The sequence below is a fragment of the Leuresthes tenuis genome, unplaced genomic scaffold (genome assembly GCF_036924035.1).
Source record: "Leuresthes tenuis unplaced genomic scaffold, fLeuTen1.0.hap1 SCAF_16, whole genome shotgun sequence".
In the NCBI taxonomy this organism is placed as follows: Eukaryota; Metazoa; Chordata; class Actinopteri; order Atheriniformes; family Atherinopsidae; genus Leuresthes; species Leuresthes tenuis.
In genome coordinates this window covers 19004297-19030420 of record NW_027325370.1, presented here as the reverse complement: position 1 = coordinate 19030420, position 26124 = coordinate 19004297, and the positions used below count along the sequence as shown (strand labels likewise).

Below are 26124 nucleotides of genomic sequence, written 5' to 3'. Positions count from 1 at the left end.
GCTCCATCCTATCCTCTTGTTCAAATATGGTGACTTCTGGCTCAAAAAAAGAAGATTTTTGCTAGTAAATAATAAACTTGAGGCATGAAACACAAAGCAGTTGGGGACATGGTGGTTTGTGTCCCTTTGCAGTCATTGGATGAAGCAAAAAGGAGAAACAACAGGATTGTGACAACAATTACATGCCATCCTGAAGGGAAATTTAGAAGCACCTGTTAGTTATTGAGATAAATCACCCATAATCACCAATGTCAACCCTGTGGTTGTGTTAAAAGAAAACTCAGAGGACCATTGTTTGCAAAACCAAAAGGGACTGCACAGAACTCTGTCCTAATACATCTACTAGAAGCTATAGTTTCAGCTTAAAAATCAAATAAATTTGAAAAAGACAGCTTTAATCTCACTCCTTTCGTTTCAAAATCCACTGTGACATTTGTTTGTAAGTATGAGGTTCACATGAGACATTAAATACGGGTCAATTAAAGTATCTGAAATGACATCAACACAAATTTAAGAAACTGCAAGCCTCATGAGATATTTCACATTTTTTGAACCTGCCTCCTTACAGCAAACAGGAAATTGTGTGAAATATTTGCTGGAAGTGAAGAGGAGGGGTGTACAGTCAGGAAAAGGCAGAGAAAAGGGCAGGAGACATTAGATGAGCAAAGGGATCATGACGGAGATACAGAGAGCTGAAGGGGAGGAGCAATGGCATACCTCCAGCCTTATTTAGGGGGTGTTTGTCTAGAGGGCTCAGCTGTTCTTCGGGGGAATGTCCAGGAATAGAAGGAGGTAGAGTAAGAGGGTAGAAAGATTAGGATAAGAAGATAGAAAGAAATAATAAGAGAGAGAGCATTTTTCTCTCAATCCTTCTTCATCCAAAGTCCTCTCACATATTTACACCTTTTCCTCTCACACAGCCAGAGAAGGACTTTTTCTGGAAAATCTGAAGCTGAACATAGTGTCAGCTGGTGCTGTCAGTCAGTCACCAAACAGGCATTCAAGGAAGGGGTGACATAAGTTGGAGGGCACGGAAGCTGAATTTGCACTGTAGCCCTGTGGGGAAGAAAGGGGTGATGACTGGGACTGGGGAGCTGAGAATGGAAAAAGGACATGGTGAGGATCAAAACACTGAAAGTAGAAGGAGGGAGGTATCAAATGGAAGTGTTGCCCAGAGAGGCAAGAGTAAGGATTCCAGACAATCTGTGGACTACGAGGTGTGCTATGGGAAATGTTGTAGATTTGGACAAAAATAGTACTTAATAAGAAGAGACTAAATGAGAAGTAAATGCTGAAAAAGAGAGTCACCCATGTTCTCCTTTTATTCAAGTAATATTTAATAAAACTCTTAAGTGGTTTTATGGTTGGTGATTCTGAACAAAATGTGCAGTACAATTTAGCAGACAACACTGTTTTAGCCTTTACTGCAGACCGTGTTAGCTTTCTCAGACTCAAAAAAACAGAAAGTTTGCTGTCACTGCTACTAGACTAGAAGGGCACCAACTGCAAGTACTGGATCTTTAACTCACCGTTTGTCACGACAGCAAACCTATAGTGTTAACCGACAAAACTTTTGTTATGATTTCCACCTGTTTTGCTTTACATACCTCCTCACCTTACATCATTTCTCATATCCCACCAATTACTATACTGCTCCTGTAGAATCTAGACTGAGCACATTTACATGACAGCAGATAACTTTTTTTTGTGTGTAAGATCAACCACAACGTTTTGAACACACGTAAAAGTGTATCACACCAAAGTTGTTCAAAATCAAGTTTCTCATCACAAAATAACACACCCAGATAATGCGGTTGGGGACGTGTACTAGATGTGTTTGTCAACTGGACTCAAGTGGGCCTACGTACTCCATACGTGATTTCATCTTTATACATCTTTTTGTAAAAACAAGAAAGTATGTGTTCTTTTATGTAATTTTCCAAAAAGCCTGCTCTTATTCACATATTTTTCTGTTTTCTATGACTGACTTGAAAGGTAAGCAGGTGAGAAGACCTCTGGACCAGAATGAATGACAGACTTAAGTATGTGGTTGACAGTGTGGGAACTCAAATGTGACGAAGTATAGCAGGATGAAAAGATGAAAAACCAGGGAATATAACATATATGTGGGAACAGATCTCCTTTATTGACCTCACACAATATACATGTGTGAATATCATCTTTCTTTTTTCCTTCTTCATGTTTAAATTTTGAGGCACTTTGTTACAAGCAACCAGTTGCAAAGATATGTGATTTTCCCCCATTTGTTTTATTTGCATCTATGAGAAATGCCAAAAATAAGCCATTAGTGAGCATTTCTGCATCAAAATTAAGATTTTTTTGCCTCATACCTGGCCATATATAAAAAAATAAAGGGTGGCTTAAAGCTTTTGTGCAACTCTGTATAAACTGGGATAATCCAAAAGGCTTGAACCAAGGTTGTTTTTTGTCTGTTGGTGTAGTCAGAAATATTTATGGTATTTTGAGGTTTTCCTCCATCCTTTGTCTATACCCACTTTATCTAAATCAGGGTTGGAGTATGGCTGTGTCCTACTCCAGCTGCTATGGGTGGGAGGGTTCACCCTGGAAGGTCCATCAGACCGCCTTGTGACTGACTGACATGCTCTGCTAATTACAGCTTGCCTGTTTCTGGTTTCATTCAGATGTATTTCTTTGTTTACCTGTTGATAGTGAGGAACAAATGGGTACAGTATGGGGTAAAGCTGTGTGAGATAATAAGTCTCCTTGCACTCCTCTTTAGTTACTGGAGTCAGAGGTGCAAATGCAAGTCAACAGCAGTGAGGACTGTGAGACAGGCAGATCGATGGATTACCAGTCAGTGTGAAATCTGCACATGCAGGCAGGGGTTAGTCTCTGTGTGTGTTCATGCATGTGTGTGAGTCTGTATGCTCTTTGGATCCTAAACAGAATGTTAAATTCAAGAGTCAATCTGCAATGAGATGCCCAGTTGATCCTGTGCCAAAATAACCTCCAGCTGCCTGTTGCCTGTGCAGTGTTTTCTTTTTTTTTCATGAATGTCAGTGAGCTTGTCTGTTATCTAAATATGGGGGATTGGCGAGTGTGTCACAGGGGATGTCCACCAGGATATTGTAAGAGGGCACCATCTAAAGTTGAATTTGATTGGCCAGTTATGATCTAAGGAGGGGTCCCTGGTCCAATCATTTTCAGTAAAATCCCAGTTGGATGAGAGGTTACTTATTGAGAAGAGCAAAGTCAAAGAGCTACCTGAACTGTGCAGGAGGGAGACTTTCTTTCCCGATCGACTCTTCCTTTTACTGGTGTCTGTTGTTCAGCACAGCCTGCCGCCATGGTAAGAAACCAAAAACTGAGAAGGAGGTAAAAGGAGACGAGAGTAATACAATTTAGTTTGAATTTATCTTTGAGGATCTGGTTTTGTTCTCTGCTGATGATGATGAAAGCAACATGACAGAAGATGGAGATGAATATCCAAAGCAAAGGCAAAGTTGTTCTGCTTACCCACAGTCGCCCTTCAACTCTTTGTCTGAAGCAAAGTTGGATTTATACACGAGTGGCGTTTTGTTTCTTGGAATTCTGGAAATTCTTGTAGATTTCATCTTGGGGAACGCACTCGCCATACACAGACATAGAAGTTTCTCTGTCTGCTAACCTGCTTCTGAAAACATGACATGTTTAACCTCTGTATCTCTGTATTTTGTGTAGGGACGTAACAATGCTTTTGTGCTCCATCACTTTGTAACTCAGCTTAATATGATTGATATTTAAATCCAAGAGAGCGACACTAAAGATAGAAAGCACACAGCTGAGTAAAGTGAGAACACATGCTTCTTTTTTCCGACTGTCCTAACTTAGGCATTCACCTTCAGAAAATCCCTCCCAAATCCTCGACAAAGTCTCACCATAAAAATAGCTTATCAGTAAACAAATGGGTGGGTTCGTGTGACCTTAAAAATGTTAGAATAGTTTAAAGGTCCTCCCAAGTATAGTGGGAAAGACGTGAAGTAACTGACTATCTCTATGAACGCTAAGAATTTTGTTTTTTAAATACAACGGAATAAGGGGGGAATTTAATCAAAATCACATTGAGGATTACATTTGTGCTGATTTGTTATGCAATACTCAAAAAATCTCCCACCTCCCAAAACGGAACTTGTTCTTGTGATGTAAACTGATTCTGTTTCTTATTATTCTAAAGAAAAACTAAACATATTTGCTTTGTAAACAAAAGAATTTAACACTGTGACGAATGACTCCAGTTATATATACTGTATGATCGACACATAGAGTTTAAAGATGTCTACCCAATAGTCTCAATCTCTGGACATGAAAACAAACTTGGAAGATGCCAAATGTTACAGGGGTCAGACTTGATTAGCATAGATAAAAGCCAGCTTCTGTGTGAAAGCGCCACAAAAACTTTGTCTGTTTGCCTTTAGAAATTTCATCTCGATACACCTCGGTTTGTAGATGTTATGTTTTAGTTCATGTGGTATTCCACTTTAAGATCCATCGCTAACAAGTTCAGCCAGATGGTTGAGGATTAAACATGACGTCTTCTTGATATGAGGCTATTTCCAGTTCTTGGCTGTCACTTTGTCAGTGATAGCGCTGCATCAGGCTCATCTTTCTATAGATTGAAGTGTGAAGAAAAGCTCTTGTTTTAATTGTAGCTCAATAAGAAAGTAAAATTAAATGATTTAGTAGATATTTTCTACAACTCATTTATACTTTATATTTGCAAAATTCCACAGAAATGCATTCTTTACAAATGTTTGGTCTTTTCAGTAGAGGCGGCCCATCCCCTGTTTTTACCGGAAACGTGTAAATGTAAATTTAAAAAAAGGCCAAATAGCACCCTGCCTGTCATTCAGCAGAACTAAAAATATAAAAACTTTAAAGTTGGCAATATCGTGACTAGTATGTCAAAGACAGACATGTTGTGTTCTTGTTTGAAACGCAGACAACTTGTTAATGTCTAACTTCAGCCCCAGGTCAGGGCCTAACGCCAAAAAACTAATTAACAAGCCACTTGGTCCAAGAAGGAGGAGGTAGCAGGGAGAGGTTAGAAAAAGCAAGTGTTGTACAGCTACTGCCTAAGATGGAAGACTTTTCTCCTCTGAATCCCCTCCAGCGGACAATAGCTTCGTAAATAGACTTTATCTGGTTAGCTGACCACACAAAGCGCTTTTACACTACAAGCCACACCCACCCATTCACGCACGCTGTCATAGAGCAGATCTCAGTCTATACAGGCTACACAGTATTTTTTCCTCTGTCACACACATTCACACACCAATCGACACATCGACATGTGGTTCTGGGAAGCCGGGATCATCGACCATCTGGTTGGCAGACGACTGTGTCCATAACACGTTGTTCTAAAGCTGTACCAAGAAAAAAGTGTTTACAGAAATGTTTGTCGATATTTCCAAAATGTTGTAGTGTCACAAAAAAGAAACAGGATTTGCGAGATGGTAATGTTTTTCATTAGCTGTTGTTGCTGTTTGTATCAAGAAGCATTCAGGTGATGTGATGTGATGTGAACCTGTAACCATGTATTTATTCATATTCCATGAGAGAACCATGTGATTTTCATCCCCGTGGAAGACATTTTTGTCACGATCGGCATTTTATGTTTCTGTCATGATCTGTGTTACTCCCTTCACCTGTGTTCAATGTTATCAGCTGCACTCACTCACCAATCACCCTCCATAGTATTTAGTCTCCCAGTTTGTTCATATTCTTTGCCAGATCCTCACCGTCACTGATGTGGGCTTTTTTTTTGTGTTATGATCCAAGTTTTTTTTTTTTTTTGTCTGCTCATAAGGTTTGTGAATTCCGGCTCAGCTCTGTCTTTTGTTACAGTTCTCTTTGGAATAAATCAAGTTTTCATTTATATATCTGCATTCGGGTACTCCATCTCCACGTCGACACTACACGTTCTGATAGTTTTCACAAAATTCAAAACGTAGGCATGTAATTATCTTAAAGGGTAAATGTACATATGCTTTAATTTTGGTGACCAGAAAGTCATAAAGTAGTGATTATTAAAAAATAAAACTGCTATATTTTGATAGTTAGCACACACCTCTCATATGTTCTCTTCATGCACGCATGTTTTTCCATGGCTTCCTCCCACCATCCAAGACACACCATCCTTTTCTTTTTGAGATGTGCATGAGGGTTAAAAGCTGTGGTTCTATTGTTCACATAATGGAACCTGTCACCTTTTAAATGAATATACATTAGAGATTTCTTTGCTATTGAGGCTAAAATACCTCTAAAAGGGTCTATTATCTACTTGTCAGCATTTGACAGCTCACAGTAGTCTATATTCGCTTTTACGGTTTCTCACAATTTCTCTTTCTCTGACCTTTTTTCATTCTCTTCTTAAGCCCACTGACGCCCAAAGTGACGCCCGCTCCTTCCTGACCGAGGACATGATTTCAGGTTTTATCTTTTTCTTCAACATAGTTGAGTTTCTACGTAAAGTCACTCCACTGACTTTCAGATGGACATCACAGGGCCAGATGCATAAAATTGTGTGCATGCACAAAAGCAGAAATGCACATAAGCAGACCTTTTGACAAATCTATAAAGCTGTGTACAGTTTTTTTTTTTTTATTATAACCTGTACTCTCTCATTATTAGTGCACATTCATCCTATATGAATGTTATTTTGCAGGCAGATAAAGTGTACACGTTTTCTTGTGTAAAGGCATCATTTAGGCATCTGACTGCTGGTGTTTATTTTGATTAGAGTTGAGAAATTGAACAAACTGTTTAGTATCAAACGTTCCCCGAGACTCTTTGTGTATTTTACTCTTTTACAATTTAAGAGATGTTGCTGACAAGAAAAAAAAAGTATTTATGCCAAGCTTTTATTGTGCTGCTTTCTACGCATCTGATTTTCAACGATTTTCTTCTTTCACTCAGAGTTCAAGGCCGCCTTTGACATGTTCGACACAGATGGAGGCGGTGACATCAGCACCAAGGAGTTGGGCCAAGTGATGAGGATGCTAGGCCAAAACCCATCAAGAGAGGAGTTGGATGCCATCATTGAGGAAGTTGATGAAGATGGTGAGAACACTGTCAGATATAAAAAAATACAAAAATATATATTTCTCTTAACTTTACCCCTTCAGCCTTGATCACATTGTTTTTAAAATGTCAGGAAACCCCCAAACATATTATAAGACTTCAAAAAAGATATCATAAGAGCTTTATATGATAATATGCTGACATTTTGGTGGAATTCTTTGTTATAGGTGAGCTGATATGTCCCTTTAATCAGAGCTTATCAAATGCAATAAGTAGGCAAAACATAAAGAATGTCAAGACATAAGTTATGTTGCATATCATCTCAGAAGACCTCCAAGACTGCAGTAAAAAATATTTGAACAATAAAGCCTGTATAGAACTGTAGCAGCTCTGCGGGTACCACCTGCCTTTTCGCTGATTCACTTCATCTCTCCTCAGGCAGTGGTACCATTGACTTTGAGGAGTTCTTGGTCATGATGGTGCAACAGCTGAAGGAGGACCAGGCTGGAAAAAGCGAAGAGGAGCTTTCAGAATGCTTCCGTATTTTTGACAAGTACGAGACTTTACAGTAACACAAAGCGAAACGCAAACACAGTAAGGTACTTCATGTGGACTTTTAATCTTTGCAAAGACTCACTTTTTAAAAAATATATATATAATATAATATATGACGTTTTTTAAAGCACCATTAAAAACTTACCTCTTTTAAGTGGTATTTAACTTGGATAGAAATTGATGCTGGGTTTTCATCTTTCATGTTTTATTGAATTATTGAAACTAGTTTCAAAAGTGCTTTAAAAAGTAAACTGATGGAAAATTAAGAATATGGCGCGCATAATAATTGCACACCGTGAGGCACTCTACGTATGCAGAATGGACTATTTTGGAGCATTAGGAACAGTGTTCTTTTTCAAAATGTTTCAGGTGTGAGACTCATTGCAACTTAGATATTGTTTTGTCACACACTAAATTAAGGGACAAATCCATTTCTGTTGATCATGCATTTGTGAATTAAAAGCAATTAAAAGCTGTAAATAGAAAACAAACAAAAATTACAGGGTTTTTTTTCCGGGGGGGGCTATTTTGGAGCAGCAGAAACAGACAAACATCAGCAGTTGAATACATATTATCACCTGCAGTTACTGAAAACATTATCATTGATCTGGATTATTGTCTCAAAGTATTCATCACAACAAAGTCCTAGATGGCTCCATTTTGCGTTCTACACGTACCTATGGGAAATATGTCGTCCTTTTGCCCTATGATGCCCAACAGTTGTCAGTTCAGTCACTGTTTCTGTCTGTTGTTTCTGTGTGGGATAGTATACAATAGAAGTTTGTAATCAGTTGCTTGCTATGACCTGATATAGACCTATAGGAGCGAAGAGGGGGACCTCTTGTGCTTAAAAGCTATGCAATCAGTTGGGAGATCTGTCACATTACATAGTAGTAAAGTTAGAGAACCCTAATGCAGGAAGCAGGGAATAAGGTGAGGAAAATAATATGTTTTATTTCAACAAAGCAGTGGTAGAATGTCCAAAAACAAAGATCCAGAACTTAAGGTCAAGGTTGGCAAGAACAGAACATGACTTACCTTTGGAAACTACACACAAAAAAGACAGCAAGTATCTGGGTACTGAACAAAGCGAACCTGGAACTAAATACACTGAGGGAGCTAATGACAAACATGACGTAGGTGAGGCATTTAGCAAACTGGGACTTGGTGTGAATCAATAACAGGAAATAAACTCAACAGAGTACACAAGACAGACACCTCAGTATCTGCTAAGGATACCAGTACAGCCATACCAAGATACTTTTGTAAAAGTGGAAGAAAAAATGCTAACTAAATCAAGGTACATTGTAAGTGCTCTCCATCCCTCTACATTCCTCTTTGTTTGGATACAAAAAAGATCCCAAAGCAAGACCCCTCATCTGTTGTTAACTTTTTAGTGGACTAAGCATAGATTTAGAAGATGTAATCTCCACCATTAAATTTACCCTTATCTTTTAAGCTTAGATATTTGATATACTTGATATTTGAGGTTTGCTGCCACATAGATGTAAACCTGGAGTCAAAGGAACCATCAGGAAAAATTAACATAGTTTTCTATCCGAAGGAACGGAGACGGTTTCATCGACCGGGAGGAATTTGGAGAGATCCTTCGTCTCACTGGAGAACCAGTCACAGAGGAGGATGTTGATGAGATGTTTGGTGAATCAGACAACAACAAGGATGGAAAAATTGATTTTGATGGTAAGGATGACCTATCCATAGCAAAAGGTAACATGTGGGCTAAATACAATATATTCTTAAGTCAAAGGAAGGGAAAATCAGACTTTATTCTCAGATGCACTGATATTTACAGCAGTTAAGCTTGACTATAGCTTATTTATCTTATTATAACTAGATTTATATAGCAACTTTTAAAAACTGAGTTTACAAAGTGCTTTACAGACCACAAAAGAATCTTTAGTTTGATTGTTTAAGTTTAAGTTTAAGTTAAGACAACAAACAAGAGGGAATAAAAGTACCAGGTTAATGGAACAAAGGTTCAATATGACAATAGCAGTTAGAATAAACAAGTTAATAAATTAAAAATAATGAAAAATAAATGGATAAATGAATAATGGAAAAATAAAATAAGTACAAAGACAATAAAAGACCAGATGCTAGTCTATAAAAATAGGGATTTAAAAGAAGATGAATCTGCAAGCCTTATTTCCAGGTCGTTCCAAAGTCGAGAGGCCCTGATGGCAGAAGCACAATCTCCTCTGGATTTCAGCCTCAACAACAGTTCTTTTTCCTCTTAATTAATTAGTTAATTCTGTATCTTCTTAATTCGGTCACTCTAAGTAGTAGCTAATTGCGGAGTAGGGAAAAAAAACAGCTATGCCCTTACAAAAATAACAGGCAAGGCCTCAGGCTGTAATAAGAGTCAGAGCGAGACAATTTACTATTCAACTTAATTTATACATTACATACTGGAAAAGAACAGTATGTCATTATCTTACCTGACCTGACATGGAGTGATTGGATTAATAATGTAATTATACTCTTAGAATTACATGTCTAAATAATTTTTTATCTAATCTCCAGGCTTTATTAACACAATATGGGCTGTTATTGATTATATATTCATCCTCTTGCTTTGAGTTAATAGGCTGATGGTGAGTTGGTTGGTTAAAACTTGCTGTTGCTTTCTTCTTCCAGAGTTCCTGAAGATGATGGAGAACGTCCAGTAATTAAACCAGCTCTACATTCCTTGGTGATCCTAACTCGGAGAGAATATAAATCTGTAATGGAAGTGTGTAAAGAGCAAACTCTAAATATTGTAAAATTATTTATCAAATATAAATATAAATTTTATAGCAACATGCTATGTCAAAATGGATATAAATGAGATACTTTTAACTTTTGAGCCCCATTTAATCCCCCGCCTCCTCGCATGAAACCAAGAGGTTTGTTGAGTATATCTATAAATATCCATTCAAACCTTTTAAGACGAAGGCGCTTTTCCCCTGTGTTGACCACCCAGACCCAGCTGTCTCCTTGGCAGCTGCTGTTTAGCTAGCCACACCAACTAGCTTTAGCCCCATCCCTCCTCCGACTCACCCTCAAAAGTGAGTGTCTTCTCTACCCTGATCTGTGTTTTCTGAATAAACCAAATTTCTTCTACTACTCATTGTTCATCTTTGCTTATTATTCTGAGTTTATTCTTAACAGTTTTATGCCCGTGTCACTCTTTCTAATGTGTCACTGGCCTTCTTGGGACTGTTAGATTACTACAGTCTGTCTGGGTTTGTAACTCTCAGACACGTGACCACTGCTAATGTGATCATTCACATGACAAACAAATCCATGCACTTTCTATGTCAGACTCCCTTCACCTAAACACAGCTGGTCTTATCTTTCTAGTCTTGTAACCATTTCAAAGAGGCCTCTTCACAATGCTTTCACCTTGGTTTCCATAGACAGAGCCTCATAACCTCCCGTCGTATTCAACAACAATGAACCGTCATATCTAATGACATTTTCAGTTGCCAGTTCAAATGTATATCATCCAATTAGCTACCCACTCAAGTCTCATAGCTGTCTGCTAATGCTCTTCACAAAGTAGTCTCCCAGCAGAGAAATCAGGGACCCCAGGAGATCAGCCCCGTCTTTAGAGGTGAAGCAGAGCAGCCGACTGGCATTAGAGGCTTGAGGCAGGCAGTCACAGAGCGGATGAGTTCATTCTCCCTTTGGAAAAGGCCGGTCTCTCTCAGGGTATATAGCATACAAGCCTCCCACCACCTCTCAGAAGCAACATCCCACCCCTTTCCTCACGACTGCTCTTTTCCTCTTCCTCGTATCTTCTTTTCTCTCACCCAGGGCACCTCCCCTCAGGAACTGCACGCCAAATTAGGAGCATCAGGTTGTGTATGTCAGGTGATGCAGCAGAGGGATGCACGGTTGCTTAGCCCCTTCTCAGACTGTAATTTGCCTGCTATTCAGGGCACAGCTAAGGAGGGGTCAGGAATGGTGATCTGGGGTCAGACCCCACAGCATTTTTCTCCTGGTTTAGAGTTTCATACCCAGATTGAAACTTCGTCATCACAAAAGCCACAACCTACATATAAATTGGGAGAACGGTGAATGAGGAGGCCTACCCCTCCTTGTTCACTGTCATGTGTTTACAAGGCCTGAACAAATATCCAATGTGTGGTGATCTGCAGTTTGGCTTGCTTTTGCACTGTGATGGATAATTTAGGTTGTCACCACAAGAAGCTGCATTGGGATCTTTTCTAAACAGTAAATAGAATCTCAATGTATGAATTACATTTTAAAGTGCGTTTCTTTTTTGGGTGAATTGTTTTTTCACCTCCCTCTTCTAGTTATCTGAGCTTTATCAAATCCAATGCCATTAATGCTGACAGAACCTCCAAACTTGTTGAAATCTCCCCAAACTGTTGTATTATTACTCTGGTTTCCCCTCACATTTGACTTGTTTTACATTCTTAACCATGCCACATCAAGACATTAGAGCGTCACTCTTCAAGGTGTGATTGGCTTGTCCTGGCCCCAGAACCCTAAAAGTTCAGGATACTAAATCTGGAGGCCTGTGAGAAGCAGTGGGCGGGACCTAGCTGTCCAGTTTAAAGTGTGTCTGAACCTTGTCTTGATGTCTAGTCTCTCTGCTGGGGTGCACACGGATTGACCACTCCTTTGGGCTTTTCTGTTTTCCTTGGATATTTAGGGAGGAAAAGCTAATCCATAAACATGGTAAGACCAATTAGTTGTGCAAATGACCAGTTGAATTATTCCAAGTTTATCAGTAAACCATTCATTAATCAGTAATTCATGTGGAAAGCATGTGTTAATGAAGGATTAATAAAAGCATGTGGAGGTAAAAAAAAAACAAATGTGCTGCTTACTTGCTGAGATGTAGTTTTCTTATTTTGGTGACATTATTATGTTGACTTCACTTACATCAGATTTTATGTTTTATATGATCTAAATTCTAATAGTCTAATCACAGGACTTTAGACAGATTTTCACATAGATTTTTTTTTTATTTAATCCCCAAATATAGATAAATAAATATCTGCAAATACTCTTAATGCCGAACACTGAGTGCTGCTGGAGCAGGGTGGGTGTCAACTGCGAAAGTGGGATTCTGCTTAGGCGTCAAATTCCAGGGGATTGGATGTCTGATGGCCATATACAGCGAGCCTAATGTGTTGAGCCTGAAATAGCCGGACTAATTTTCACCAAGAGTCCTTTTGAGACTCGGCCACTTTATGCTGCATCACATGACTTATTAAAGAATGCTATTTTGTTGACATCCCAATCATTAATTGTAACCATAAAATTAAAATAAGATAATATTTTTTAATGTCCTTTCAGTAGATTTAAAAAGTATCCTCTGTGCTGTGCGTAAAAGTATCTCTCCGGCATATCTTTAGCTTCCACCTAAGTATTGTATGTTAATAATGGTCTGCTTTAAACATTCACGGTATTTGTGGTAATACACTAATCACACAAATCAAATTGGGTTATTAAAGGAATTGTGACAATCTGCCTGAAGACCAGAGGCTGAATCTTGAGAGTTTATGTGGAAAAATCACTGAAGATATGAAGTCTGTTATAGTTGATAAAATGACAGAGCGGTCCCTGTTTTCTTGCAGACTGACGCGCAACAAGAGGCCCGCTCTTACCTGAGCGAGGAGATGCTGGCTGGTGAGTGCATTAACTAAATAGCAGCCTACTTGAAAAACCTTTATAAACCGAATAGTGCTGTTCCCACCTCATTCTTTCTAACAGTGTGAGCTCCCTTAAAGGAGGTATACCATACCATTTTATTGGGTTGATTGCTTTCCTTTTAATAAAACCACGGTGGCGATTGCCCAAAGGGGACAGCTCTATGGCGGTGGAACATTTTGGGTCATTTATTTCCAACTCTTTCTTTTTTTTTCCAAAAATGTTCTTGTATGGAAATCTGACAAGTCTCTAAGTGCAAAGTAACTTTGTGTCATGTTGTGTCTCTAAGTGCAAAGTAACTTTGTGACTTAGAGACACAACATGACACACACACAGACTGAGCCAATTCTGACTTATTTTCAATTATTCTTATTTCTACAGAATTCAAAGCCGCCTTTGACATGTTCGACACTGATGGTGGCGGTGACATCAGCACCAAGGAGTTGGGCCAGGTGATGAGAATGCTGGGCCAGAACCCGACAAGAGAGGAGTTGGATGAGATCATCGAGGAGGTCGATGAGGACGGTGAGCCAGAAAAAAAAAGTCTAGTTTTTATCAGATAGCAACGCATCGTGCGTATAACTTGTACCCACATGTGTTGTGGGCTACTTTGTAGGTCATCTGTCATTCAGCAAAGAAAAGCGGGGAATGTTAAACACCCCAACATCATGAACTTCTCCCAATTTCTGTTTGGCTCTGTTGTAAATGATTTGATAGTTATAATAACGATGGTGAAAAATGATGCAGCCTCTTGTTGACACTCAGGTAGCGGTACCATCGACTTTGAGGAGTTCTTGGTCATGATGGTGAGGCTGCTCAAGGAGGACCAGGCCGGCAAGAGCGAGGAAGAGTTGGCAGAGTGCTTCCGTGTGTTCGACAAGTACGTTGTCTGTGATCTGTACACCGCATGGTAACTTCCTTATGTTATGCAACTGTTTATCTTCAATATGCTACATTTTTGTCTGTCTTTCCCACAGGAACGCCGACGGCTACATCGACAGAGAGGAGTTCGCTCTAATCATCCGCAGTTCCGGTGAGTCCATCTCTGAGGAGGAGATTGATGAGCTGCTGAGAGATGGAGACAAGAACGCCGATGGCATGCTGGACTTTGACGGTACGTTCGTTATAATAATGATGGTGGAGAACGTGTTATATAAAAGGTCGCAAGGTATAAGTAACCCCAGCTGAGTACTTTTGAGATGAATGTAAGTCTATTTACATTATTTATTATTTTGTTATAGCAGGCAGCCCTTTAGTATTCATATAGTGTCATAGTTTATAGCCAGTGAAGCATTTATGGTTTTAGTTACCTTAATTTGGCTTTGGCTAGGCCTTAATCCTTATCTTGCAATCCAATCACACAGATTTTAAAGGAACACGTGTGCTTTATTTGACCTACACATGCAGAATACATTTTACTTACAGATTGCTGGTGATTATATCAAGGAACATTTTCCATCTTGGTAACACTGTGCACCCTATGTCCTTTTCCTTTACAGAATTCCTCAAGATGATGGAGAATGTGCAGTAAAACAAGAAAGACTCATGGACATTCCTCCACCCTCATGTGAACCCCTTTTTCTGAGTACATCTGCACCATCCTTGCCCCTTTCTCTGTCCCACTGACCTATCAAAACACCCAACCACACTCCCCCCAACCTGTCCATCTGGTTCACTGCTTCTCTTCTCCATCCTTGTAGACATCCTCAACAGACAGCTAGGACACCTGGCGGGGGTTGCTGGGTGGGCTACACCCCGACTTGCTAATGAATGCAGATAGCCCACTGATGCTGCGCTGACACTACCATGTGACAGGAAGGCATGGCTGCAGTGAGAAAATGCCCTGCATATACCTTCTGCAGTATGCATGGCATGCAACGTCACCAGTCACCCCCTCCCCCTGCCTTTCTCCCAATAAAGCTCTGATCTAGATGTAAACTAGATAGACTGGCAGCCTGTTACCTGCTGCTTAGACCAATTAAGTCAAACACTTCACTGTACAAAGAAGTAAATTGCTTGAACAGAATAAATTAACTAACACATGCTCACTTGTAGTTGGTCTGTCATATTTATGGTCTATGTAAATTTATTTTGAGGAATTTAAATAAAATCTGTTTGTTTCTTCTTTTTGTCCATTTTGTTTAAAACACAGCCAGTTTTAGCTTTTTTTGTTTTTTTACTGAACATTTAAAATATCTCATCCTCTTATCTGGCGTCAGTACTTTTGTCTGTTCCATTTGGGGTAACAAAATAGATTACCCATGTCCACTGTTCCTGGCTGTGAACATGAAGGGGGGGTCCTTAACTTGTTTTCAGATTTATTTCCCATATGTCTTTAAAAGGCCAAGAATATTTTATAGTTTGAGTCAAAAAAGAAAAAAAGTATTCTCCCCACAAGCCAACAATTCAAAAACTCCCAATTTCCTTTTTATATTAAAAAAACTGGATCCAGGTCATTTAATTATTTTTGTCTGTCAAACAAAAAGTAAGCCTTCTCAAACATTGCAGGTGCGGATCAGTATTAACGAAGTGCCAATTTGAAGCAGATGGTGCAGCTAGAATTGTACAAATTGTAAAAACTAGAGGTTTGATGATACAGCTGAAAGTTTGCTGGCTATTAAAGCACAACGTAAGTGTAGCAGGACAGCATTTTGTGCTTGTGAGATATGAAGGTTACTATTTATTTCTAAGGAATGGCGTCTCATTTGTATTATGGAACACACAGACACAAAAAAACTCAAGTCTGGTTAAAAACAAAGTTTTAGTTTATTTATACAATCCACGACAAGAATGAGTCAGGTATGTGTACAACCGAGAATAAAACTAGGAAAGAACACAACCCCGTATGAACAAGAGAACTGAAGCGTCAATTATGAGGAGATGATCCACCAAATTGAACGTCTGACTGGAGTGTCCTTATGCGAGTTTAAGAGCCATAATTGGCTTCATCGAAAGCTTTCCGGGCTCTCTTCAGCTCTTCGTTCATGGTAAGCAGGTCTTTGACTCTGGCGAACTTTCTGGGATCTTTGCGAATAAGGAAAACAATGTCCTCCACCTGGACGCGGCCCTGGCGTCCAATAGACATCGCTTTGTGGGTCATTTCCGTGATGAACTCGATAACCAGGTCCTCCAGAATATCCACGGACTCCGTGTACGGGTTCTGGTCGTCTCCAAATCCGTACATCATACACCGGAGCTCCTTGGAGAAGAGCCTCTTTCTCCTACCGTGGCCGACATCCACTCCACTGGTGCCGTCGTCCAGCTCCTCGTCGAAGCCGGTCTCATCCTCCTCTTCCGCCATTTTGCTGGAAAGCACACATCGTGTAAACTCACACCGATCAACTTATCTTTGTTTTTTAGAGAACAAACTTACTTACTTACTTACTTTGTATCTGAACTCAGGATCCCAACAAATCCGGAGGTTCTTATGGACTTCCGTTTGTGATTCGTTGACTAAGGAAGTAATTATTCAGAGTTAAGGTCAGCAACATGAACACTGCCCCCTGTTGATAGCTCCTGTTAACTTCAGAGGAGCTCGTATACCTCCAAGTTTACACTCAGCCATGTAGTCAGCACGACTGTAAAGAAGTGTCTCTCAGCGGCAAGTTTTAATTGTTTCGTTTTACCTGCTTTTTGTGTGATGCAGTGGCCGAAGATATCCATTGAGGTTAGATTTGATTAAAAAAACAAGTCTTAGTGGTCGCTATAACTTACACCTGCTAGCTTGAAATATTAGCTAGGTCCACGTGTATTAACACATTATTTCACCTTTTTCCCCTGTTACTTTAAAGTAACACAGTAGCTGAAAAACGTGAACCGATCCAGAGATAATATTCAAAGCTTTTTCATTTTGAGAACAATGTTTAATGTCTGTTGCATGTGACCAACAATCTGGACGTGCTCACTTTTCATGGCGTGATTTGTTTTTGGAGTGCAGTGTGACGCTATTGTCAAGCGAAAGTGACACATTTCGAGGAGTTCTCAATTATCTACTGTTTAACTGAGGACAGCAAATGAGTAAGTGATACTGAAAGCTAACTCAGGGATCCGTTTCCCGTTATGTGTATGAATGGAATCGGCGCTAGCAAATTAGCCAAACAATGGTCCTGTCAACATTGCGGATTTAGGGAGTGTAACGCCAGTCAGCATACAAAACAGCTGTCCCCGGCTAACTTTGCCAAATAACCCTCAGCCGTTATCACAGTGCCTTCAGCCGCAGGTGAGTTCATAAAGTACCCGAAAATGTTTATAGTCCGGGGTCAGTTCCTGTGTAGTTATGCGTTAGCAAACAATGGGGATGATTAGCAGGGCAGCTGGTGTCGCAACAGCAAGCTGGCGTGGTTAACGGCCAGCTGCTGATAACGAGATCGAACACGAGCCAACGCTGCAGCTGAGCGGTCCACAATACCTTACACAAACTCTTTATTCTTTATTTATCCACATACAGATTCATCCGCCTACAGAAAAATAAGCAAACAGTATGGGTGGCAGAAGGAGGTGCAGAGTCAGTTTGGAGATGGTCTTCCTTCTGTAGCTGTCTGTGCTGGACAGCTGATCCCGGCAGTTCTGAATGGCGTGTCCAGTTCATTTCCTCTGCCGGGGGCTTCGCACTGTTGGACTAGTTCTCCTCTACTATGTCTTCTCCATAGGCATCACATTTTATAATAAATGGCTGATGAAGGTAAGTGAATCTCCAATTTGATTTCCCAACTGGCCTGAGTTATATTTTGTTTGTCTCTTGGAGTTTGTAAAGCCATGTCCTATGGGGCCTCTCAGGGTTGAGGACTAAACTGTGGACTGTGTGTTTTTCTAACCTTCTCAGGGCTTCCATTATCCCCTCTTCATGACATTGGTGCATCTCACCGTCAACTTCTATCTGTCAGCTCTGACTCGACGGGCCATGCAGTGCTATACAGGAAAACCCCGCATTGTTTTGAGCTGGAGAGACTACCTCCATAAAGTGGCTCCCACAGGTAGGTTTACTTTATGGTGGAGTCTCAAAGGTTTTGATAGTTGGAGAATGGACGAAGAGTCAGAACTGATAGTCAACTCTTATCACGTTCAGTGGTTTATAGTTATCTTTGACTAAAGTCCATGTTAGATTTAGGCCCAATCTTGACCATAACCTCAGTTTTTTTTATTGTGAGGTGGCCCATTTCTTTTGGGGATCAAAGAGTAAGAGCCATCAACTTGGGTGTTGTGGGCTTTTTTGATGGCCACTACTCCTTGACCTTAAAGGAAAAGGAGCCTTTACCCCACCTGGAAGAATTATAAACAAAGGATTTGAGCCTAAAAGAAGAATTTGGATTGGACTGTAGTCCCTTCATGCAACTTATTCCAAAATATCTCGTGTCAAACAGCAGCAGAGGTTTGTTTCGCTTTTTCTTTTATTTTCTTTGATAACAGGATCTTTCAGCCTCCATACATGCGATGACCGTCTAACCAGTTTAGCTACCCTCCTTTTGAAAGCACTTAGCATAGCATCTATTGAAGTGTTGATAAAACCGTAGCTACTTTCTAATGAAGTGGGTCACCAGAGGAGCTCTACAAGCGCCAGAACTCGCTTTGCCTCCGTCTGGCTTGCTGAGCAGGTTGTAGCTTGACTGCACAGATCTGATGTGACTTTTTCAGAATCCCTTCATATGTGGAGATCAAAAGTGAAAACCTGAAACAAATCAAAGCTTTTGTTTGCTGTGATCTTGTGAGACGATGTCAGTGAATGTCAGTGAATGCTGGCTAACAGTAGACAGAATGCAAATATTAAGAATAATGTCATTATCAATTAAGAAATGATAAATCAGGCATCTGCAGATATACTGGCCAAATATTGCTATCCGGCTTATATTCAGCTTGTTGACTGCACTCAGCCTATCAGTAAATACTTTAGGATAACATTAGTCATTTGCAAATGTTAAAATGATATATTATGGTATATATTATGAATGAATCTGTGCTCATTCAAAGGCACTGGGATGAAGAGCTGAAACCCTTCAAAACTGTTCAAATCTTTTTTTATATACATAATTATCACTTCATTGTTTGCCAAGTATTTAAGGGAAATATGTCGCAAGTATGTGTAAAAAAGATATATAGATATAAGATAACAGATATAATTTTTCTCCATGTTGCCCAGCCCCAATTCCAGTATTTCATATTTGCATTTGCATGCAGTTTGATCCTAAATTCTGCTCATCCATCCACAGCCTTAGCAACGGCACTGGATATTGGACTTTCCAACTGGAGCTTCCTCTTCATCACCATTAGCTTGTAAGTTCATGCCGTTTCAAACAAAATCTATTATTTAAGAATCAACAGACCACCTTTTGGTTGTCAGAGTTGCATTTAATCAATTATTGTACTGTTCAACACTAATATTTGTCTTTAACTTTGTCATTTGAGGTACACCATGACCAAGTCCTCAGCTGTGCTGTTTATCCTCTTTTTCTCTCTCGTGTTTAAACTAGAGGAGCCGGTGAGTGACTATTCCTACGCTTCAAACATGTGCAAATCATATGTCGACCTCATGAGGCCCATTACAATTAATTTCAGTCTTCGCTATTTTGTTATATGTCATGCAGAGTTAAAAAGATTGAGCGTAACTCTTACACATACGACACAATGGTTAGAGTAAATGTTCCTCTATTGTATTGACATATAATATGAACTTCAACAGCTCCATGGAAATGTGTGGAAGCGGTTGCAGAAGAAGTGACATTTCTAATTGCATATGTGTGCTCCATAGGCAGGAGTGAAATTGGTATTGTTGTGATGAAAGCTAACACAGTCTTGTTTGTTCTCACTGTGGTCAGAGAAAGTCATTTTAACACATTTAGACACGGTACATTAAGTCATTCACAGATTTCTCTTTACCAGTGCTTTTGCATCATCCATATGCACATCCATAATCAAACTATTGACCTTATTCTGAATAGGATGACGTTCCATATTGTTTACACGAGTTGTATATAGGATATTCCATTTATATTTACATCTTACAGAGTGCAGCTGGATTCAAAACCTCCATTATATCTGGTTTTTTTTTCAAGAAACAGTCTATTCCTCGGGGTTCTCCCTCACGCTGAAAGCATTGACTGGTGCGGGTGCTGGTGTTGGCAGATCTTGTAACTAAAACAAGCAACTTTACATGTGAAAACAAGCCCAAATTTGCATATAATAAGCAGATATCTGTGGAAACTAAGGCAACATGCGCCATAAAGCAGCAGCGAATCCACGCCAGTGGGATTTAATATTGTGATTGTAAATGTAATTTATTTATACAGCCCTTTACAACAATCCATTTCAGTGTACCAAAGTGCTTTACAGCAGATAATAAATAAAGAAAAGAATAAGTAAAAAAAACAATAAAATAACAGTAAAAGCAATAAAATACAGCAAAATTGAGTAAGATAAATAGTGTCACCATACTTCTGAGTATTAAAAGCCATCTGAAATAAGTAGGATTGATTGAGGTGCCTATATAATGTGAGTAATATTGGCATATATGATATGGTAAATTGTCTTTGTTAACTTCAGATATGACCTTGTTCATGTTGAAATGCCATTTGAATGGCTTCTGAAGTCGAGTTTTGCTCATAGACTGCAGGAATATTTTCAGAAACCATTGAAATTTGTTTGAATGTCGTGTTTCTGAAAAGAAACAAAACCAATGGAGCCATTCTCTTCCAATGATCTGTATTTGTTTTGGGTTTTTTTTTTTCTGTTGATTTCACCCATTGTTGCTCATTTTCTTTGGATAATACAGTTAAAAGCAACTGATTTAATGTAATTGTTATTCTACATTTTAAAGAACTGCACAACAGCAGCAGAATTTTGTACAAACTACACTGTTGTTGTGTTCCTGTTCAAATTAGCTTATCAGTGATGAGAAAGAGAATCCATTCTGATGCAGGCAAGGACAGTTAAGACTTGTCACCATACATCTGTGGTGGGAAGAGGACAGAGTGAGGCACTTTGAATCATAATCTCATCAAACAGCCTTTTTCTGCTCTTGTCTTTTCACCACCTCTATCTTCTCGTCTTTTTTACCAGAACCCTTTCTTGATCCTGGTGGTCCTGTTGATCTCCAGCGGGCTCTTTATGTTTACACTCGAGTCGACACAGTTCAACTTGGAGGGCTTCATTATGGTGCTGCTGGCATCCTTCATCGGGGGAATCCGCTGGACCCTCACTCAGGTCCTCATGCAGAAAGCAGAGCTGGGTCAGTCATTAGTCGTGTTCAAACTGAAAATGATAGATATTCAGTAAGTGGAGCGACCCTGTTCTAACTAACTTGCTCAGGAGCATTTTTACCAACATAAACTCCTAAATCCAACTGTGACTTTCTGCTTCTCCAACCTGAGGCCGTCCGTCCAACATGATTTTCCATGTTCTTGTGTTTTTCACAGAAAATATTGGGGTTTTCTTGAGCAGTGCACTTCAGTTGGATAAATCTAAAGTTGTATTAGTGTGTTTTCATAGGAGCAAAGTTCATGCAAGCTTACACACTTCGTATTAATTTTTTTCATGGTGTACTTTGTTTCAGGCCTTCAGAACCCAATAGATGCCATGTACCACCTACAACCGCTCATGTTCCTCGGCCTCTTCCCCCTCTTCCTGTATAATGAAGGTGAGTATAGTCTTAAGGTATGTTTTGGCTCTTCTTTCATGGCTGAAGTACCCCTATAACCTAAATTTGGTATTAAATGTTTTTTTTCAGCGAAACTGTTACAAACCAGTGTCTATTCCAGCACCCACGCCCACTTTACCTCCGAAAGCCAATAGCTGACTTGTGTGCTGGATTTCCAGTAATTGCTGACATCTCCCAGTTGGTGGTTAAAACTGCAGTGACATAGGTCACTTTTATGTGAATACTCCTTAATTGCTTTGTGCACAATAGCAATGATGGTGTTCTTATCCTGCGTTTCAGGCTAAATTCTATTAACCTGTCAAACAGAGAGTTTTTGAAGCTTGAAAATACAGACGGTTTGGCGAAGAACATTACTGACTTTACGCAGGTGGAGGTGTTAATACTCTTAAGTAATGATCGAAGGTGTTGTCAGCACGAGACAAACATATTTCACTTCACTAGCTAGGTTTCCATTGGCCTTTTTGATTGACATTGATTGGAAAACGGTAAAAATCCCCAAAATTTCCCCAATAAGGAAAAAAGTTCCTACGCTCCCTTGAGCTGTTTTGTTGTCTGTATCGAAGATGACTTTATACACGTTGGAATGAAATGGATGTCCATGGCAGTTGTATTTTTGTTTATCAAGGTTGGTTTCTGGTTCAGACAGCCATCTACACAAACCAGTTACTGCTTGACTGCATAATTACTTTTCTTGGTGCTGTAAAGGCTACTGCCGTTGGTAAACTTTGTCTAAATTCTTTCCCGTCTCCCTGCAGCACTGAGCCTCAGTACCTCAGAGAAGTTATTCCGGGTGACTGAACTATCTCCTGTCCTGTATTCCGTCTTCACGCTGAGTATTGGCGGCTCACTTGCCTTTGGTTTGGGCTTTTCTGAATTCCTGCTTGTCTCTCGAACCTCCAGCCTTACATTGTCCATATCAGGGATCTTTAAGGTACTCTTAAACTCTGTGTGTCATGTTGTTGTTGCTAAGTGTTTACAGCAGATTTACAAAACCTAACATTGGAATTAAACAAGAAAGAGCTGCCTGCACTGTTTCAGATAGTACGGATGCATCGTCTCTCATTTCAGCCATAGTTTTTAGCCAGAGAACTTAACAAGACTGCTGAGTTTGGGTGAATTTGATTTGGGGGGCTTTAGTAATTAAGGCCAGCTTCACATCAGCTGTTGTGGCATGTGCATAACATCATGATTTTCGATTCAACTCCCATGTCGACGGGCTTAATGACACGTGTCTGAGCCGTGGCTACACTACGCTGCAGTCGCCATGCTGGGTTTCAGAGGGGTCGCTTAGTTCCAGTATTGAGGTAAGGGAAACAGTTCCCAGTTTGTTGGTCATCACATTGTCCTCATAACAGCAACAATACACCTTTCACTGTAGTTTCAGTGGAAAGGGGACAAGTCACAAGCATTAAAAACATACAAATGAAATATTTAGGATTATGACTTTCTTTCAATTTCAGCATTTATTTTTTGTTAAAGGAGGAACTTGTAGCTATGTGACCAGATCTATTGTAGATGCAGCAGAAACCCCGTGGGGGATTTACTGTAACATGTTGGCAGAATTAGATGTCCGTTTTTCAGTGCTTTTCCCATCGTCCTTGAAGGAGGGTTAAAAAGTTACACCTCGATAACCCTTTGGTCTTAATTTTTCAAATCCTATCAACTGTGGACTGCACAAAACTCTGTATTTATGGCCATTACCAAAGGTAAAAGATTGTGCTGGCCGTCGCTGCACCGCAGCAGTACTTCGACAGAAAGTGTGAAAACGCACACGTTACAGCAAACGCGCCAGTTCAGCAATGCACACGCCACACAGCCGGCGTGAACCCAGCACAACAAATGAGATTTAAAAGGTAGACTGCTTTGTGATGCTCAGGAAAAGAGTTTTTAAGAGTTTTCTGTGTAACAAGATTTCTCATCTGCTGTATTTATTTATTTAAAAAAAAAACCACCTTTTTATTTGTTTTTGTGTTGCTGTAGGAGGTGTGTACGCTGCTTTTGGCTGCATCTCTGATGGGAGACAAAATGAGCGCGATAAACTGGCTGGGATTCGCTGTGTGTCTGTGTGGCATTTCATTGCATGTGGGACTCAAGACATATTATTCCAAAAGTAAGTTTTATGTATTTATTTTTCATTTGTTTAAACTTTCGTAGAGGGTTGAGGCTGCCACTTAGCTGCTTTTGGTGGTCATTTCCCTCAGTTAGGAACCTTCCAAAGCAGAAATGGCTAATCCCTCCAGATGCTGGAAGGTGCAGAAAGTGGTAAAGTCCATTTATGGAGCTTTTCACATCCAAATTTAAGTTTGGTCTTCAGGAATTAAATGTAGAAATCATGGCTGTTTCAGACTGTTTCACATCTAGACGGCAATGTTACAAAATGGGAGAAAACAAGCCCGTAACTTAATTTATTAATGATGATAATGTTGGTTTTTTTTGCCATTTTTCACCAGATAAGGGCCCTTCTGTAAGGGAGCTCAACGGTAAGAGCTCAGAGCTTGAGTTTCCGTTACTGCGGCAGAACGGAGATGAACACGAGGATGCTGATGATGATGATGCCGTCATCACAACTCATGGGCACCGTCTTCATGCCACCCATCCCTTGACTCATCCGTCAGGAGCTTGGAACAGTACCATCAGAGAAGTAAAAAGAAATCAAAAAACAACAACAAGTTTGAGAAACGCTGACACAAAAAGATGAATTAACGGTTCTTGGATCGTGTCCTCAGGTCAGGAAAGGGCCCCCTTATCAGCTGTACATTCGCTGTGGACTTTGAACATAACACAGATTATGTTTTTGCCTTAGGGAGACTCTAAATGTAGCAAATACATTCAAATGTCAACAGAGTGTGATATATGGTGTGTTATAGCTTTAAAGGGAATATTTGACACCTTGAAATGTGGAGGATGAGTTTTCTCTGCCTGCCTGCCACATAGGAAATATCTTCTTTGTTTTATGTGATAGGAATCAGAAGGGCATTGTCAAAGGAACATTTAATACTTTCTTTGTCTAAGAAATTAAATTCCCAAGAAAAGAACATTTTTAATTATTTTCTGTGAAAAGTGTAATAACAGTGTAATATTCTTCGTCAAATCTCAAAGTTTTTGCAGCTACAGAAAGCTTTGCTCTGAGTCACTTGGACATCTAAGCTAATATGACTTTTTTTTCTAAGAAGATGAGCTGCAACAAATGGTTGTTATTCATAAATCTTCAGGTGACTGTCTTCACTTCAGTAAACAGTTCGGGCGTTGGGGATGGGGAAAAAAAAAAAGAAAGAAAACTGTCCTGAAGTTTAAGGCCTTAAGGTTAATTTGAAATCTTCTTGTTTGTCCAACTAATTGTCAACCCAAAGTCACAAACGTTTCTTCTTTTTTTTTTTTTTTTTCTTTTTTTTTTTCTTTGAGCCGTTTTAGATGTCAACATTTTAAAGTTGATTATGTCATCATGAAAGTTATGTGGGCTCTCTATTAATGGGATTTCCCAACACTGGCTCGTCGGAGCTAATTTAAAGGGGACATCTTATACCTTTTTAGGCGCAGTCTCATTGTAAGTAGTGTTGAACTGGCCCAAGTTGTTAAAACGAACACCGCAAAAAGCAAGACCAGAAGAGTTTCAACTTCCCACTTCTGAAGTATAGTGAATGCAACATCATCTGAAATCTGAAGGCTCACTGAGTTTTTTGTGAGTGGGCAGTGACTTCAGACACCTAATTATAAGCGCTCAAGCAGAGTAAAAAAGGTTTTTCCTCAATGGGTCCCCTTTAAATTGTTCCTTAACAGGTTCGGAGACTTTTGAATCAAATATTAATGATATCTAATCTTATGAGTCTAATTTAAAGAGATATGAAATTACCTTTTGTGCCTTATTAACAGTCAAAATGACTGGATATTTTTAATATCCATCTGGAGTTGGTGGTTATGGAGGCTAATTACTCAAGTTTATAAAAGCTATTTCTTAAAGATTTTTCAGTAAACGACAGTGTTGTGCACAAAAGAGGAAGCGGTTGTCATTGTTCTCATTTTTTAAATAAATCAATTTCAATCACTTTGGATATTTTCATTTTTTAACACCAAACACCATCATGTATTACAAACATACAACCCGAGTCACAGATGGTCATCTTCAGCAGCAAGAAGATTAAGGAGACTGAAGATGCTGCAACCCCCACAGATCAAACCCTCATGGAGTATGTCAG

The 26124-nt window shown here is 39.5% G+C and overlaps 4 protein-coding genes across 7 annotated transcripts; 3 read left to right on the top strand and 1 right to left on the bottom strand.

Annotated features, from left to right (window-relative positions):
* Positions 1 to 3208: 3208 nt before the first annotated feature.
* LOC140271430 (troponin C, skeletal muscle) lies at positions 3209 to 10394 on the top strand. Its single transcript, XM_072366650.1, has 6 exons — positions 3209 to 3331; positions 6396 to 6450; positions 6937 to 7080; positions 7480 to 7594; positions 9161 to 9297; positions 10255 to 10394. Exons 1-6 carry the CDS (start codon positions 3329 to 3331, stop codon positions 10284 to 10286), a joined length of 486 nt encoding a protein of 161 aa, XP_072222751.1. The 5' UTR covers positions 3209 to 3328; the 3' UTR covers positions 10287 to 10394.
* A 1804-nt stretch (positions 10395 to 12198) lies between these two features.
* Positions 12199 to 15172, top strand: tnnc2.2 (troponin C2, fast skeletal type, tandem duplicate 2). Its single transcript, XM_072366651.1, has 6 exons — positions 12199 to 12306; positions 13212 to 13263; positions 13666 to 13809; positions 14050 to 14164; positions 14262 to 14398; positions 14784 to 15172. Exons 1-6 carry the CDS (start codon positions 12304 to 12306, stop codon positions 14813 to 14815), a joined length of 483 nt encoding a protein of 160 aa, XP_072222752.1. The 5' UTR covers positions 12199 to 12303; the 3' UTR covers positions 14816 to 15172.
* Positions 15173 to 16060: 888 nt separating this feature from the next.
* taf13 (TATA-box binding protein associated factor 13) lies at positions 16061 to 16747 on the bottom strand. 2 transcript variants are annotated; one of them, XM_072366652.1, is made up of 2 exons: positions 16670 to 16747; positions 16061 to 16589 (listed from the first exon to the last, which is right to left on the bottom strand). In XM_072366652.1, exon 2 carries the CDS (start codon positions 16583 to 16585, stop codon positions 16211 to 16213), a length of 375 nt encoding a protein of 124 aa, XP_072222753.1. In that variant the 5' UTR covers positions 16586 to 16589; positions 16670 to 16747; the 3' UTR covers positions 16061 to 16210. The 2 variants fall into 2 exon arrangements, with proteins under 2 accessions (XP_072222753.1, XP_072222754.1); XM_072366653.1 differs by having other exon boundaries at positions 16666 to 16719.
* A 55-nt stretch (positions 16748 to 16802) lies between these two features.
* slc35c2 (solute carrier family 35 member C2) lies at positions 16803 to 25973 on the top strand. Of its 3 annotated transcripts, none has more exons than XM_072366644.1 (10): positions 16803 to 16885; positions 17732 to 17965; positions 18107 to 18257; positions 19488 to 19551; positions 19684 to 19756; positions 21334 to 21502; positions 21827 to 21910; positions 22687 to 22862; positions 23912 to 24041; positions 24382 to 25973. In XM_072366644.1, exons 2-10 carry the CDS (start codon positions 17855 to 17857, stop codon positions 24627 to 24629), a joined length of 1206 nt encoding a protein of 401 aa, XP_072222745.1. In that variant the 5' UTR covers positions 16803 to 16885; positions 17732 to 17854; the 3' UTR covers positions 24630 to 25973. The 3 variants fall into 3 exon arrangements, with proteins under 3 accessions (XP_072222745.1, XP_072222744.1, XP_072222746.1); XM_072366643.1 differs by having other exon boundaries at positions 16833 to 16951; XM_072366645.1 differs by lacking the exon at positions 16803 to 16885 and having other exon boundaries at positions 17610 to 17965.
* The last annotated feature ends 151 nt before the right edge of the window (positions 25974 to 26124 follow it).